At 44.6% G+C, this 17,239-nt stretch overlaps 1 protein-coding gene across 1 annotated transcript; it reads left to right on the forward strand.

Moving 5' to 3' along the window:
- Nucleotides 1-13,378: 13,378 nt before the first annotated feature.
- On the forward strand, nucleotides 13,379-16,030 carry LOC127306461 (cysteine-rich receptor-like protein kinase 44). The gene is made up of 7 exons (XM_051337096.2): nucleotides 13,379-13,694; nucleotides 13,796-13,906; nucleotides 14,010-14,155; nucleotides 14,238-14,448; nucleotides 14,890-15,127; nucleotides 15,207-15,357; nucleotides 15,449-16,030. Exons 1-7 carry the CDS (start codon nucleotides 13,616-13,618, stop codon nucleotides 15,776-15,778), a joined length of 1,266 nt encoding a protein of 421 aa, XP_051193056.1. The 5' UTR covers nucleotides 13,379-13,615; the 3' UTR covers nucleotides 15,779-16,030.
- The last annotated feature ends 1,209 nt before the right edge of the window (nucleotides 16,031-17,239 follow it).

The raw sequence follows: 17,239 nt of genomic DNA on the forward strand, positions 1-17,239 counted from the left end.
AAGCAGAAATTTTGGTCCTAGCTTTTGTGGATGTCCCCAACCTACACTTCTGATCTTTTTAGTACTCCCTCCGGTCTCTTTTAATTGACTCGAATTTAGTACAACTTTGTACTAAATCTGAGTCAATTAAAAAAGAACGGAGGGAGTACATGTTTTATATTTTTAGCAAACAACTCTAGTAATCCTCCTGCCTTGAAAAGAAAAGCCAATGCTGTTACGCCGCTGAAGTGAATTTGAGAGCTGTTTTGGGGACGTGCCAGGCCCACAAGCCTCGTGGTTAGGTCCAAATAATTATCTTGGGTTTTCGGCCCAGCTCTAACTCACACTGAATTAGGTTTTGATATTTCTCACACTACTTCCCCTCCAAAAATATTTATGACTTTACTGATAAAATAACATATAAGAACCATCGAATCTAAATGCTAAAATTAGTGTAAGTCTACAGAAATATCTTCAGCTAGCGACTATGAATGTCGCCTGAGAAATAGTTGTTCCAGACCAATATTCCAAACAAAGAACATGTGTTAGATTATCCACTTCAAAAAAAAGTAACTTCCACCAAAAAAAAAATGTATCATGCACAAACAGAAACATGGGCAAAATTGGTCCATATTTTTCAGGTGTCTTTTATCAACTTTACGGGTCTTTTCGATCCACGGAATAGGAAAAGACATCATTGCACTGTCATGACCACTCAAATCATGTGCGGTAAATTTGTGTACCAAACTATTTTCCATTGTGCGTTTGAAAAAAAAAATCTCAAAGAGTTTTAAGTGGATGTACAATTGAATTTAGGATATAGAGCAAAGAAATCCGCATGACACCCATTCAAATAAAAGAAAACCATATGAAAAGTTTCCATAGGATTAAAACCTAGTACAAGCGAAACAACCACATAATTATCACTTCCAAAAAATACCAATCCTCTGAGGTTCTTCTTAAGAAAATCATTTGAGTCAAGAAGACCCAAAAATAATAATCTGATCTAATGCCATGGAAAGCACTTGGTAAATGAATGAAACAACCAATCTCGCCTACTATTGATCGATGGACATTTCTGCATGTCGATGATTTCCTTGTAGCCTCATGCATGTCCTATTTTTTTAGGGCTCTCTTACTTTCAGAAACATCAATTCATTTCAACATTGGATGTGATCACTAATTGGTGCATGTCAATTGTCTTGTAGATCTTGCTGCATCATCTGAAATTCGCGCAGGTGCTCAACTCCGTCCGCCGAGCAGTGGCGGAGCGTGAACAAAATACAAGAGGGGGCCAACTCAATAGAAAACATCAAACAAGCATAAAAAAATTGGGCAAGTTATAGAACATATCTTATATATACTACTATATGGCAATGTCATGATGATATATAGGGTCTTGTTCTAGCAAATACTTCAGATATAATAGGTTAGAATATACCTAAGCATTATGGACAGTAATTTTGAATGCTCCAAAGAAAAGACTGCATATAAAAACTTGCTAGAGAAATGCTCGGTTTTTCTTAGCTTCAAAATCAACAATTATATCTAGGTGTTTTGCAGCATGAAACTGGCCTATCTTCAGTTGATGGGTGATGGCGAAGGCTGCCCACCCCTAGTCGATGAATGCATTGGCACCGACTTTCTTGGTAGTCATCCTCTAGCTGCAATCAGGCGGACGATGATGTTGGAAGGGATGGGTCCGAACCACTTGATGAACTCGGAAGGGATTACGAGCTGCCCAAAGGTCGGCTTGAAGATGATCCTCAGGAAGTGTTCCGGCCCTACATCGTCATGCAAGTGGCCGATGGTAGCCTTCCTTCCTCGAAGCTTCTTGGACGGACCATCGCCGGGAGCCTCTGCAGATGCCCCTTGGTGGATCTGCTCACTCTGCACACAAAACACAAGCCATTAGAGGTGGCTGCTCACAGCAAGAAAGTGCACAATAGATGAACGAAGACATCAAAAACATTAGCGAGGTCTCATACATTGGGTCATACGGCAGGCAAAGAGACTGTCCCTAAACTAAGTCTAGTGTGCAAGAAATGTGGTACACACGACTAAGTTTGAGGGCAGCACCTTGCCTTCCATACTGTCATATTTGAATTATTGGCGAATGCAGAAGGAAAACCAAAACAGGCCTCATATATTGGGTCATACGGCTGGCAAATGAACTGTCCGCAAACTTAGTCTAGTATGTAAGGAATATGATACACACGACTAAGTTTGAGGCAACACCTTGCTTCCATAGTGCCATATTTTAATCATTAGCCAATGCACAATTGATGCACACGGTTGGATATCACCATTGAAGAAGCGGAAACGTGCAAAGCAAGGTAATCTAGGCCTCATAATATGAGTACATATGGAAGAGATGTTTGATCAGAACTTATGGCATGTTCATGTTCACTCGCGCCATAGGTTCTGATCAATCATCTCATCCTTAGTATGATCTTTGGATATAATCATTGGCCTACACACAAGTACCAGTACATATAGAGGGTTACTTAGCTCAAACATTAGCAGAATCTTCCAATATTAATTGTACATTACAAATGCTACTTAGTGTACATTACAAATATGCTACTGAGTGTATATTACAAATGCTACTTAATTCAACCATTAGCAGAATCTCCTACACTGCATCTCCAACACATTCATCACTCATCATAAATAGTCCTGATTCTCTTGAGTTTTTCCTTGTTTTCAAAATTCAGTTGGAGCAGATCATATATGTTATACTCTAACATTTTCTTTTCGGCCACCAACGCCTTTCTTATTACCTCCCATTTATGTTTCTTAGACCTCATAACAATTTGTGTTTGAGTTCTCTGCATATTCTTCAGCAAAGCAACCTCATTTTTCAACTCATTCAGCTCGTCTTGCGCTCGGTTCTGAACAAACTAGAGGGCTACTCAACTTAATCTTTACACAAAAATCGCAACATGCAAAACCCCTAGTGATTGCACCATAAAAAACCCGACCTCTCTTTGCATTTACAGTAATAGATCTAATATTGAATGGATCTACCGCGATAGCAAAGTACACTAACAGATCTAAGCAAAATCGCAACCATAAACATCAAGCAATCTACATGAACAGCAAGCAATCGAGCAATCTACACGAACAACAAGCAATCGAGCAATCTACACGAACAACAAGCAACCATGCACCAAATCCTAATGGAAACCCTAGCAGATCTAATCTGCATGCCGTTGGGCACACTGCCATTGTGCAGGTCGACGAAGAAGATAGGAGGAAGAGGCGCTTGCTGCCATTGTGCAGGTCGACGATGAGCTCGAGGTCGCGCCCGAACTCCAGATGCAGATCCCGCGCGCCGTGCAGGTTGCGGACGAGGTCGCCGTTGTTGTCGCCGTCTTCTCCTGCTCCGGTCCGACTCCTCCTTGCGGCGGTACGGCGGATTTTTCGGCGGTAGACCAACAACCCTCTTGATGTGATAGTTTTGGGGGGGGGGGGGGGGTGAGCGTGGAAGAAGCGAGTGAGAGGAAGAAGATGGAGCGGTGAGGCGTGTTATGGCGCATGTTCCCGAAGGGACGCGGCGTTTCCATCCCTTCCTGGCGCGTGCAACCGTGTGAAGACAACGGGCAGCAACGGCCGATTTGGGCGTTCGTTTTGGGCCTGGACCGGAGGTGCTTTAATATCCGGTTCATGAAACAACATGGAAGAGTTCGGTCCATTTTTCGTACCAGCCCATGCAAAAAAAGAGGAGCACATGCTACCAAACATGCCCCTAGAGCTCTACCTTACCCCGGTGGCCCCACCACGCAAGCGAGCGATTTATCGACACGGATGGCGATGAACCGATCGGGTTTTCTGGATGGCCCTTGGCCGCTCTCCGGCGGCCTCTCCGAGCCCCTTCGCCGGCCGATTTCTATCTGGACCGCCGCTTGCATCTGCATTTCGCACGAGTGCCGCGCGGCGCCTTCCGCGACCAGCAATCTCTCATCCTTCTGCTGCCACACGTACTACCCTTTCTGGCGAGACATGGTAGGCTGGATAGATGCAGCTCAATTTGACTGATAATAAATTGATAATGGTTCTGGGGTGTAGGGCATCAGGGCCTACCGGAGTTCATCTGGGTCAGGCCGTCAGCTCAGCACCAAGGAGGGCATCAAGGTATTTGTCTATCTCGTAACTCATATGGACGAGGGATATATATCACTTGCTTGCAAGTCGTAACTAATTTTTTCGGGTCGAAATTAAACTGATATCTGATTTGCTTGCACACGGTTCGACTTAGGACGAGCTAGCCAGCCATCCCAAGCAGGCAAAACTGATCAGATGGTTCCTACAGAAGATCGGACATCCGTTTGCTTTTACCGGCCAAGAATTGTGAGAGTGGTGAGTATATAGGAAATAGGGGAGCAGAGTCCCACATTAGCTAACTAATAATTAGTTGGGCGAAGCTTTTTTTTTAAACTATAATATATTAAATCAGCAAGCCGTCTTATTAAAAATCTTCCAGTCCCTTTAGTTGGACGAAGCTGATCCATTAGTTTTGCTTGTATGGGGGGGTGGGGGGGGGGGGGGGGGGACTCACAAAAGCTGGAAGGATACCCACCCCAGTGCCGCTATGTTCGGTGTGCTCGATGTCTCTATTATATTCCGGGTCCATGCCAACTGGAAAGACATCAAGAAGAGTTTCGTCGACATTGTAGATGGTCTTAAAACTGGTGGTTGGGATTGAATCACGCAAGACAAGGATTGATTGTGCTTAAAACCGCCTGATTTAGTTGGCATAAATCTCTCTACTCTAATACATTTTTCGTGCATAGCACCCTTCCGATGACTTGATAGACTGTTTGTCGACAATAAGAGAGGGTTGGCAGCTCCTGCCTAGGTTTACTTTTGTGTATGATTAACAGGACTTTTGGTCCCAGCTAAAGTTTTTTAGATTCCCCTGGCCCCCAATTGCAGCAAATATTGCTACCTTGAAAAGTAAAACTAATGTAGTTATCCTGCCGAAACGTGCCAGGCCCACCAGATGTATAGGTCCAATTAATTATGGCCTTCGGCCCAGCTATAACTCACACTGAGAAAAAAAAACATGTACGAACCATCGAAGCTAAGTATTAAGATTAATGTAAGTATACAGAAATATCACCACCAAGCAATTAGAAACATGAGTTAGACTATCCACTCAAAAAATGATTTCAGAAAGAAAATGTATTTAGTTGTCATTCATTCTTACGGCATCAGATTTACATTGTAATTATTTTTACGGCATCAGATTTACATTGTAATTCATACATTTGAGTTGCAAATTGAGTTAAGTTGGGTTGCAACTAAAAAAATTCAGTTACAAGTGAGGTTGTGCTTAGGACAAATGTCTTTGAACCTTTAGATTTGTTTCTTTCTTGGTTTATGTTAATGGTGAGTTTTAATATGGGTTGCAACTTAGATTCAATAATGTCACCGACCACTAACTTAGTTCTCATTCGACTAATAACTACTCAGAAATTCTTCTGAAAATAGTTTGAGTTAAAAAGGGACTTTAGATAATGCAATCCAATGGATATCATGTCGTATACTAACTTAGTTCTTAGTTCACTAAAAAATATTCAGATATTCTTCTAAAAATAATTTGAGTTAAAAAAAGAATCTTAGATAGAGTGATGTTTTGTCACATGGGAGCATATGCACCCATTATTTTAAAATGCATCTTAGAAACATTTTGAAATATTAAAAAATGAAACAAAAATTCGCACAAACATCTTCACATGCTACACAGTTGCAAAGTCGTTTCATGAAAAATCGACTTGTTGTGTGGCGTGTGTAAAAAAGACTAATTTCGGTGCTAAAAATAAGGTTTTTCACAAGCATTGTTTTCTCTTTTTTACATAGAGCACAAAAATTATCGTTTCTTCGTGAAACTTAAAAAACACACACATATATTATGGAGATGCACGTGTAGAATATAAAAAAAACTGACACTTTAAAATATAATTTTTTTAGTAGAAGAAGCATATGCATCCAGGAGTCGAATTGAGTTTCCGATTAGATAATGCAATCCAATGCCATGGTATCATGTCCTATATGATTATGCGTGACACTAACTACTTACACACTATTTACACAATTAATCTTGCACTTTTGGCCTGGACACTGGGCTCCCTGTCCAGTGTCCACTCCACCCTGTCATGCTGAAATCCAGTGTACCCGAGCTTATTCAAATGCTTTGCTTCAAATACATGCAATGCAAGCAAAATAATAAAGTAATCACACCCGTGATCAGGCCATCTGCATGGCCGTAATTATGGTCTTCGCCACATTATTAACTTGTCGATTACAGCGAACCCTATTAATTTCTTGGACTCCGGCTGTGTAAACGAGGCGGCCAGGCGGGCCACACGTTCGCTCTCCGGTCCGGCCGGATCCCACCGGCGAAAGGTGAAGGAGATATGCCCTAGAGGCAATAATAAAGTGGTTATTATTTATATCTTTATGTTTATGATAAATGTTTATATATCATGCTATAATTGTATTAACCGAAACATTAGTACATGTGTGATATGTAGAAAACAAGAAGTCCCTAGTATGCCTCTTAAACTAGCTTGTTGATTAATGGATGATTAGTTTCATAATCATGAACATTGGATGTTATTAATAACAAGGTTATGTCATTGTGTGAATGATATAATGGACACACCCAATTAAGCGTAGCATAAGATCTCGTCATTAAGTTATTTGCTATAAGCTTTTGATACATAGTTACCTAGTCCTTATGACCATGAGATCATGTAAATCACTTATACCGGAAAGGTACTTTGATTACACCAAACACCACTGCGTAAATGGGTGGCTATAAAGGTGGGATTAAGTATCCGGAAAGTATGAGTTGAGGCATATGGATCAACAGTGGGATTTGTCCATCCCGATGACGGATAGATATACTCTGGGCCCTCTCGGTGGAATGTCGTCTAATGTCTTGCAAGCATATGAATGAGTTCATAAGAGACCACATACCACGGTACGAGTAAAGAGTACTTGTCAGGAGACGAGGTTGAACAAGGTATAGAGTGATACCGAAGATCAAACCTCGGACAAGTAAAATATCGCGAGACAAAGGGAATTGGTAATATATGTGTATGGTTCATTCGATCACTAAAGTCATCGTTGAATATGTGGGAGCCATTATGGATCTCCAGATCCCGCTATTGGTTATTGGTCGGAGTGAGTACTCAACCATGTCCGCATAGTTCTCGAACCGTAGGGTGACACACTTAAAGTTGGATGTTGAAATGGTAGCACTTGAATTATGGAATGGAGTTCGAATATTTGTTCGGAGTCCCGGATGAGATCCCGGACATCACGAGGAGTTCCGGAATGGTCCGGAGAATAAGATTCATATATAGGATGTCATTTTATGTGAAATAAAATGTCGCGGAAGGTTCTATGGAAGGTTCTAGAAGGTTCTAGAAAAGTCCGGAAGAAACCACCAAGGAAGGTGGAGTCCACAAGGGACTCCACCTCCATGGCTGGCCAGCCCTAGTGGGGGTGGAGTCCCAAGTGGACTCCACCATAGGGGGCCGGCCACCCCCCACATGGGAGGTGGGAATCCCACCTTTGGGTGGGAGTCCTAGTTGGGCTAGGTTTGCCCCCTCCTATGGAAGGTTTTGGTTTCGGGTCTTATTCGAAGACTTGGACACCAACACTTGGGATCCACCTATATAATGAGGGGCCAAGGGAGGGGGCCGGCCACCCCAAGACCATAAGCTGGCCGCCCCCCCTTGAGTGGCCGGCCACCCCCTCCCAAACCCTAGCTTTGCTCCTCCACTCCATATTGCCCGCATAGCTTAGCGAAGCTCCGCCGGACTTCTACACCACCACCGACACCACGCCGTCGTGCTGTCGGATTCAAGAGGAGCTACTACTTCCGCTGCCCGCTGGAACGGGGAGGTGGACGTCGTCTTCATCAACAACCGAACGTGTGACCGAGTACGGAGGTGCTGCCCGTTCGTGGCGCCGGAACCGATCGTGATCAAGATCTTCTACGCGCTTTTGCAAGCGGCAAGTGATCGTCTACCGCAGCAACAAGAGCCTCATCTTGTAGGCTTTGGAATCTCTTCAAGGGTGAGACTCGATACCCCCTCGTTGCTACCGTCTTCTAGATTGCATCTTGGCTTGGATTGCGTGTTCGCTGTAGGAAAATTTTTGTTTTCTATGCAACGTTATCTTACAAAAGGCAAATCCAAACAAGCACCATGAATCGAATTTTTGGCAAAAGAGACCACTCTCCCAAATTTATTGACAAAAATGACTACTTGTGAGTACAATTGACAAAAAAGATCACCTTCTCAGTGGCGGCAGCGCCCCCAGGCGACACATGGCACATGCCGCCGCAGGCCGTGGCGGCAGGAACTTGCCGTCCACGCGCCGTCCATCGCCGTCAGCTGTGGCGGGCCATGCCGCCAGAGGCAGCGGCGGCAGGGTGACGTGGAGGATGCCTCCACTGAGTGTGGCGGCAGGCCCCGCCCCTTGCCAAAAAATTCCCTGTCACGGAGGAGACCGAATCGATTAGTTTTGCAAAATGTTCTAGCTCATGTCAATTTTTGAAAATTCATATCCTTAGATCCGGAGCTCGCTTTTAGATGAGACTTCTTACGTTAAGTTTGTAATTAGATTCTGTATAACTTTCTTGTAGAAAGTTTTTCCATCCGAGAAACTTTTTCTGGCAACTTTTCGAGCGAAATTATTAAAAGACCGCGAAACGTTTAATCTTGTAACAATTATAGAAAAACAATTACACGTACAAAATTAGGAAATACTATACCCCTGGATTCATAAAAATGAGTAGAACACAATTATGAAATAAAAATTGACTTTGATAAAGTTTCAAAATATTGAAATTTGAATATGAGAATTTGAGTATTTTTGACCTAATCCAAATTCTAGAAATCTAAATGAAATGATTCTTTTTGCAAATGGATCATATCGATGTCCTACATCCAATAACATCACTGCCCAAAAATATTTGAAGGACACCGACGCCAAGGCTGTCAGTAAGTTTGCCGCTCTCTTGCTTATAAGCTTTTGAGTTTTCACCGATTTGTTTCCAAGTTTCCACCGTCTTGTTCTTACTGGTTTGTTCTCACACTTATTTTCCTAAACCTTTGCCTAGGGCTCTTTCCGGAGTCGCAGATACGCGCCGAGGCCACCGTCAACAAGCTTCGAGTCGAGCAGGTGGTGGATGCCAATCTCCCCCGGACCGCCAAGGACTATCTCACCGCGCTATTCTGCACGATTACCCATATGCGCGCGGTTGACCGAACACTTGGGCAGTGATGTTATTGGATGTAGGACATCGATATGATCCATTTGCAAAAAGAATTATTTCATTTAGATTTCTAGAATTTGGATTAGGTCAAAAATACTCAAATACTCAAATTCCTATATTCAAATTTCAATATTTTGAAACTTGTACGAGGAGCATCGTCGCGCATGCTGTGCAGCGCGTCCAGATCCAGGCCCTTGTACCAGGAGCACACAAAGCGAAGTGCAATGTCAGCTCCGGCACGGGCAGAAGAGTGACGCCACTCGCTTAGCCGCTGGCTTGTTTCATGCAGGAGGCGCTCAGCGACGAGGTCAGTGCTTTCCGGAACAGTTTCGCCGGGCCAGAGGCACTTGAAAATGGTAGTGGCAGCGCTCGGCAACAAGCCAAGTGTCCGGTCAACCGCGCGCATATGGGTAATCGTGCAGAATAGCGCGGTGAGATAGTCCTTGGCGGTCCGGGGGAGATTGGCATCCACCACCTGCTCGACCCGAAGCTTGTTGACGGTGGCCTCGGCGCGTATCTGCGACTCCGGAAAGAGCCCTAGTCAAAGGCTTAGGAAAATAAGTGTGAGAACAAACCAGTAAGAACAAGACGTTGGAAACTTGGAAACAAATCGGTGAAAACTCAAAAGCTTATAAGCAAGAGAGCGGCAAACTTACTGACAGCCTTGGCATCGGTGTCCTTCAAATATTTTTGGGCAGTGATGTTATTGGATGTAGGACATCGATATGATCCATTTGCAAAAAGAATCATTTCATTTAGATTTCTAGAATTTGGATTAGGTAAAAAATACTCAAATTCTCGTATTCAAATTTCAATATTTTGAAACTTTATCAAAGTCAATTTTTATTTCATAATTGTGTTCTACTCATTTTTATGAATCCAGGGGTATAGTATTTCCTAATTTTGTACGTGTAATTGTTTTTCTATAATTGTTACAAGATTAAACGTTTCGCGGTCTTTTAATAATTTCGCTCGAAAAGTTGCCAGAAAAAGTTTCTCGGATGGAAAAACTTTCTACAAGAAAGTTATACAGAATCTAATTACAAACTTAACGCAAGAAGTCTCATCTAAAAGCGAGCTCCGGATCTAAGGATATGAATTTTCAAAAATTGACATGAGCTAGAACATTTTGCAAAACTAATCGATTCGGTCTCCTCCTCCGTGACGGGAATTTTTTGGCAAGGGGCGGGGCCTGCCGCCACGCTCAGTGGAGGCATCCTCCACGTCACCCTGCCGCCGCTGCCTAGCGGCATGGCCCGCCATAGCTGACGGTGACGGACGGCGCGCGGACGGCAAGTTCATGCCGCCATAGCCTGCGGCGGCATGTGCCACGTGTCGCCTGGGGGCGCTGCCGCCACTGAGAAGGTGGTCTTTTTTGTCAATTGCACTCACATGTGGTCCTTTTTATCAATAAATTGGGGAGGGTGGTCTCTTTTGCCAAAAATTCCCATGAATCGTATCCCACTGATACAGAAAAATGTGAGATTGTTTGACCATTTTGACGCATGGACGGCTCTCATCATGCACCACCGTCCACACCTTCCTTTATTTTGTTTACGCCGCGCAGTGCTCTCTCCAATGATTCCCGTGGCGTCTCCGTTTGTCAAAAGTGAACAAAAGAACAAAACAGGCTCTCCCATCTTATGGCAGCTGACAGAGAAGCCGTGCCTTGCTGCATCCAGCGTCCTCGGTTCACACGGGCACGTCCTAACGTCCCAAACAAGAGAAAAAGGATAATATGTTGTTTCCTGTCATATTGCAAAATGACCCTCTTAGTTGCACTAAATTGGGCAGATGGAATACTTTGCAGTGATCTTTCAACAGAAATAGACAGTTTCTTCTACTTTTGATGATATGGAGGGATGTGGATTGGCATCATAAAAATGTGCATCATTAGGTCATGCAATTGTATAATTTGTGCAAGAATAACATGTTGGCGCGACCCTTTGAAATAAATAAGGATATGTGCATGGACTGAGATAGAGGCTAATGCTTCTTTCACATTTGAAAAAAACAAAAAAAGGAAATAAGAAACCTCGGCTTGTTGGAGTACATACCGGACAATGTCCGCCTGACGGGTTCTGTGGATGCATGCTATGAAGCTTCACGGTGACTCCATAGATAAGCCAAGGTCATTGCTTCTAGCAGTGCAGCAGTGACCCTGCGGAGGCATACCAATTGACCCGGTTGACAAGACGCCAAAAGCTTATTAGATGCTATGGGAGTAGGGGGGCGCTACCCCCCCCCCCCCCACACACACACGATTATGTATAATTAAGCATCTATTTCAATTTATCTCAATTTCTGACCAACCAGGCGGGCTATTTCGGTGTAAAATCTCTCTTTTGTACCGTCCACCTGATCAATCATCCATAAATCATATGCTTCAGCGGATAGAGATGAGCCCTTGCGTAATTTCAAGAGGCAGCAAAATCTGCAAGAGAATCAGAACAAACTCTCAATAATATGTGTAGAGCTCAGCGATGTAAGTGCAAAACAAGACGAGAATGCATATATGGAACATGGGGCATGTGAACCCATTTTTCGAAAAGTTTCGTTTGTGATCTCACAACATGTTTTAAAAATCGAAACACAAAATGATTTCCCAGATGATCTCAAATATGTGCCCTGGACATGAGTTTCGTGACGAAAAAATCTTTTATTTTGTCTCGGTAAAAAAGTGAAATTTTGCAGGGCTATATAGCAGTATATATGTGATGTATTTTGTCTTTTTTAGATTCTGAAATAAAAGAGTGGTTTCTCCACGAAAACTTTCTACGCACACATGGAACATGCGTACGTACCTGGATATTTTTATTTCAGAATTTTTTAACATTTAGAAAATGCATTTCCAACTAGGATTCACATGCACCCAGGTTCAAACCGGACTTTTCCAAAACAAGACCAACTTAATCATGCGATAGATGGGATGCAAAATGCTGTGAGCGATGTCATATGCGTTTAAAACCCTACGTCCAATTCAGTCTATGGGACAAGGTGAGGGTGTTCAACCGGAAGGAGCTATTCACAAAAGGCATAACAATGTTTCTGGATCTGGTGCATGCCAGACACTCCTCGTTCACAAGCGCCTGGAGGATACATCACGAAGCACGAAATCTCGCGACGCTATCAACAAAGTTCTCGCCACACTCATCGTTTTGCTCCTCCCGGGTTCGTTCAACCTAGTTGGGAGCATGAGACATTCCAATCTCAAATGAAGCTCTTGGTGAGAGGTCGCGACAAAATTACAGAAAATGTCCCAGGTGTCTCCAAGGAAATGTTTGAGAAAGGGAAATGTCTGAAGGTAAGTTGGCAATCATTTATAATTCAGCCTTTTGTGATTCCCGTAATTTGTAGTTTCTTACCCCGAATATATTACCGACTTGCAGATTCGGAATTAAGTTGATCCGAAGACGTACAATGGCACACCGGCTTTGGAAGGGATGTCGAAGCGACGTCCCCGGGAGATAGTGACCGTCACTTTCGTATGGTTCCACGGTTCGGGTTTGATTCCAGGGTGATGGCAACCTCACAAAAGCTAGTGTGTCTAGTTGTGATTTTGATTGGGTTTTGAAAAAAATTATAGTATTGTTTAATCAATAAAAAATTGATAACGGGTGCTTTATTACTCATAATAAGCATTACACCCAGCCTCTGCATAACTAGGATGCACATAGCCGTGAAGATCCAGTTATTACAAACCAAGTAAAGAAGAAAATTCTCACAAAATGTTTAACAATGTAAGAAAACACGACTAAGACGAATGAGGGCCAATCAGCAGTTCACATTGCCTTCCATGTTGGAAAAAAATTATAATATAGTATTGTTTAATCGATATAATAAGCAAAGCTTTTGTATTGTTTTTTTAATTGAAAGCCCAAGCTAGAGTAGATGACAGAGGAAACATAAGAAGCAAGAGCAAGTATATATACATCCAAATAGAAAAGGGTTTTCTTGGACGTTATGGATGTTGTAGCTTCGACAAACGCCGAATTTGGGAATTCCAAAAGGACAAACATGAAACAAATTGGCACGAAGACTTTGTGAAAATTCATTTGGTAGGCAGCGGCCCCTCCCTCTCCATATCCCCACACCTACAGAGCTGCCCCGTATCCCGGTCCCGGTGATCTTATTCTCCCAGCCGAGCTGTGCAAGTATATGTCATGTACACATTAGTCCAGCAGCACAACAGTAGCACGAACCGAGTGCGTCTCCAGATGCTAAGCTACAAAATTCGAATCTCCGAGACTCCAACGACCCAACAGCAATAAGAAAATCCCACAAAACGCTGCGATCCTCACGGCTCCAAGGCGGAGGGACGGCCCGGAAGTAGAACACATGGTTGAATCGCCGTACCGTCTTCGACATCGCCGGTTGATGGACACCGCACCTGCAGCGGCGATCAGCAGTGATTCAGGTACACCCGGTTCTTGCTTTAGCAGTTGCAGAGATGATTTGGTATTTTAGTGCTCTTCAGTTCAGGAAGGTGATCGAGTTGTTGGGTGTGTGTGTTGCCAGGACATTCAGGCTCCAATGGTGGGATGCCTATCATGGTCTCCATCCTGGTGGTCGTCATCATCTGCACTCTTTGCTACTGCGTCTACTGCTGGAGATGGAGGAAACGCAACGGTGAGTTACAATTACTAGTAAACTCATCTTGCTGGTTAATTAGTCAAGTATTAAGTAGTACTAACTAGCTAACTGGAGAATTGTTTGGTTCTTAATTTTGCAGCTGTGAAGAGGACTGAGATAGAGAGGCTGAGGCCACTGTCCAACTCGGACTTGCCTGTGATGGACCTCTCCTTAATCCAGGCCGCCACCAACAACTTCTCCAAGGATAACAAGCTCGGCGAAGGCGGTTTCGGGCCTGTTTACAGGGTACGTACGAGCTAGCACTGCAAAATCGAAGCTAGTTGTCATTGACTAGACGTTTGAATCTTGAGTGATGGATTTATTTCAGGGCGTCCTGGATGGCGGCTCGGAGATCGCCGTGAAGCGGCTGTCGGCGAGGTCGCGGCAGGGTGCCGAGGAGTTCCGGAACGAGGTGGAGCTGATCGCCAAGCTGCAGCATAGGAACCTGGTGCGGCTGCTGGGGTGCTGCGTGGAGAATGACGAGAAGATGCTCGTCTACGAGTACCTCCCCAACCGCAGCCTCGACGCATTCCTCTTCGGTTCGTTTGCTTTTTTCTTTTTCCCTTCCCCTCCGTTAACTCTGGAAGCAGCAGTCCTCGTGTAGAATTATCTCCTCGATCGTGCAACACGCCAGTGTCTGAGATCGGTCCGATTAATTGGCCATTTTTGCGCGGTAGGAATTAGGTGTGAATATCGGGTTTGATTTGGCGACACATGGAGAGAGCGTGCCTGCACATGGCTGAACCAAATTACAGCTCGATCTTGGGTTGTGCAATCACCCCCTAGTTTACTGATTTTGAGTCAATTAGGTCTAATGAGGCTACCAGATCGATGCCAAATAGGTCAATGGGAAGCCTAAGTAGCTTGGAAATTTGTGTAGCGTCCATGTGAGCCTTGCTCGGAAGTCCAAAATTACAACTCTGCAGACAAGGAAAAGTTGTCATGAATTTTACTGAAGTGATGAACCCTCTTGCCATCAGGTACTGCAAGGACTGCACACCTGGACTGGAGAATGAGGCAGAGCATCATCCTGGGCATCGCTCGCGGCCTGCTCTACCTCCATGAGGACTCCTACCTGAAGATCGTGCACCGGGACCTCAAGGCCAGCAATGTGCTCCTCGACAACAAGATGAACCCCAAGATCTCCGACTTCGGCATGGCTAAGATCTTCGAGGACGAGGTGATCGAGGTCAACACTGGCCACGTGGTCGGAACATAGTAAGTGTGCAATGCGACATTCCAATGTATGATCTTCATGACGTGTCAGTTGAGTAGGTGTTAATCTGCAAAATTGCAGCGGCTACATGGCGCCAGAGTACGCGATGGAGGGCGTCTTCTCGGTGAAGTCGGACGTGTTCAGCTTCGGGGTGCTGGTGCTGGAGATCCTCAGCGGCCAGCGCAACGGCGCAATGTACATGCAGGAGCACCAGCACACACTCATCCAAGACGTACGTCCTTCACACCATCCGTTAACTGAACCATTCGGTCACAATTGCAGAGTTTTTACTGAACATCAATGGTGTGTGTGTGTGTGTGCAGGCGTGGAAGTTCTGGAACGAGGATAGGGCGGCGGAGTTCATGGACGCGTCGCTGGAAGACGGCGCCTACTCCAAGGACGAGGCGTGGCGGTGCTACCACGCCGGCCTGCTCTGCGTGCAGGAGAGCCCCGAGCTCCGGCCCACCATGTCCAGCGCCCTGCTCATGCTCATCAGCGACCAGACCACGTCACTGCCGTCGCCCCAGCGGCCGCCGCTCTTCGCGAGGACGAAGAAGGCCGTCTCGCCGTCGGGGTACTCGTTCGGAACCGAGACGACGTCCAAGACGCAGTCTGTCAACGACGTGTCCATCACCATGATCCAGCCACGATAAAGGAAATGTTTTATTTTTTTGGTTTTTACGTGCTGACGGGTGAGACGTCCACAACACTACGTACGCACACGATGATGAGTGGGAGAGAAATATATTGCTAGCATCGACATGCAGAAATGTCCATCGACCAGTAGGCAAGATTAGTTTTTCAGTTCTTTCAGCAAGAGCTAGCTACCAACCAGCACTCTGTAAATATTGTTTCAGTAGCATCTTGCTTCTTGCTTAAAGAAAATGAGAGGAGCTTTTGCGTTCGGAAGCTTCGCACCATGACATAGACACCAGGAAGATGCTTCGAAATTACTTGTCCTAATTAAGGTGTAAAGGTGAACTGAAGACTGGTCTTTGTCTAAAGTTCAAGATGGGTCATATATATGTGGTTGATGTTTCTGAGGCCTGATAAAATAGGACCTGCAGGAGGTTGAAAGGAGCGCATCTGGCATACAGATATGTCCATCGGTCGACAGTAGGCAAGATTAGTTGTTTCCTTTCTTTCAGCAAGAGATTACCAAACAGGACCGAGCGCTGTGTAAACACTGCTTTAGTACTAGCATCTTAAGAAAACAAGAGAAACTCTTATGTTGGGAAGTTTCTCACCGTGACATAGACATCCAGTTAAGAATATGCTTCCAAACTACTTGTCCCAAGGTCAAGGAAATTCCGCAAGCAACCAAGCGCACGCACCCATCAGGAGCCACTAGCACCGTATCACTCTCCTTTGTGTTGAGCTAACCTACGTCTAATTAGCGACCTCATGACGCCATGGTGTCGACGTACACAGACCACACCTACCCGGCCACTCCAACTACCAGTTATCCACCATCGAACAAATATATGCTAAAGGTAAGTGGAAGATATCATGGCCAGCACCATCAGTGCTAGTATATTTTAACTTTAACTCAGGCGGCTAACAGCGACCCCAGTCATGAGCGCCATCATTTGCACTGACTTGCAAGGTCATTTAGTTAATTAGACACATGTCTCATGTCTCGCTGATGACAGATTCACCATGCTGGTTTTCTGGCTGGATCAATGCCAAGAACTCTGGTTCCCTCATCACTTTGTATCGATTCGGGCATGTGAATTTATTCATAAAGCGAGGTGAAAGCTTGTTTCAAAGAAGAACTCGTGTTCCGTTGACAGTGGTATGCTTTTACAAATTTACAGTATTGCGTTCACAGTGAAACCATACAATTGCACAAGTTCTCCACTGCATCCAGTCTACATGTCATGCATCAGACTGACAGTTTTACACCGATGCAATTCACGAGGACCAGGGAAACATTTGAAGCGATCGAGTAGTGGAAAAGCGGGGTGACCAGGCGAGAATGTCAAAAAGTAGAGGTAACTCCTTGCTACAGGCTCCCAGAGCAACCACATGATTGTTGGTTTGTTGAACTTGATGAAACCTACCGGGCTGACCGTGTGGTTTGGCTGGATGCCTGGATGAGGCCGCGATTGACG

Source organism: Lolium perenne, chromosome 6 (assembly GCF_019359855.2).
Source record: "Lolium perenne isolate Kyuss_39 chromosome 6, Kyuss_2.0, whole genome shotgun sequence".
Lineage (NCBI taxonomy): Eukaryota > Viridiplantae > Streptophyta > Magnoliopsida > Poales > Poaceae > Lolium > Lolium perenne.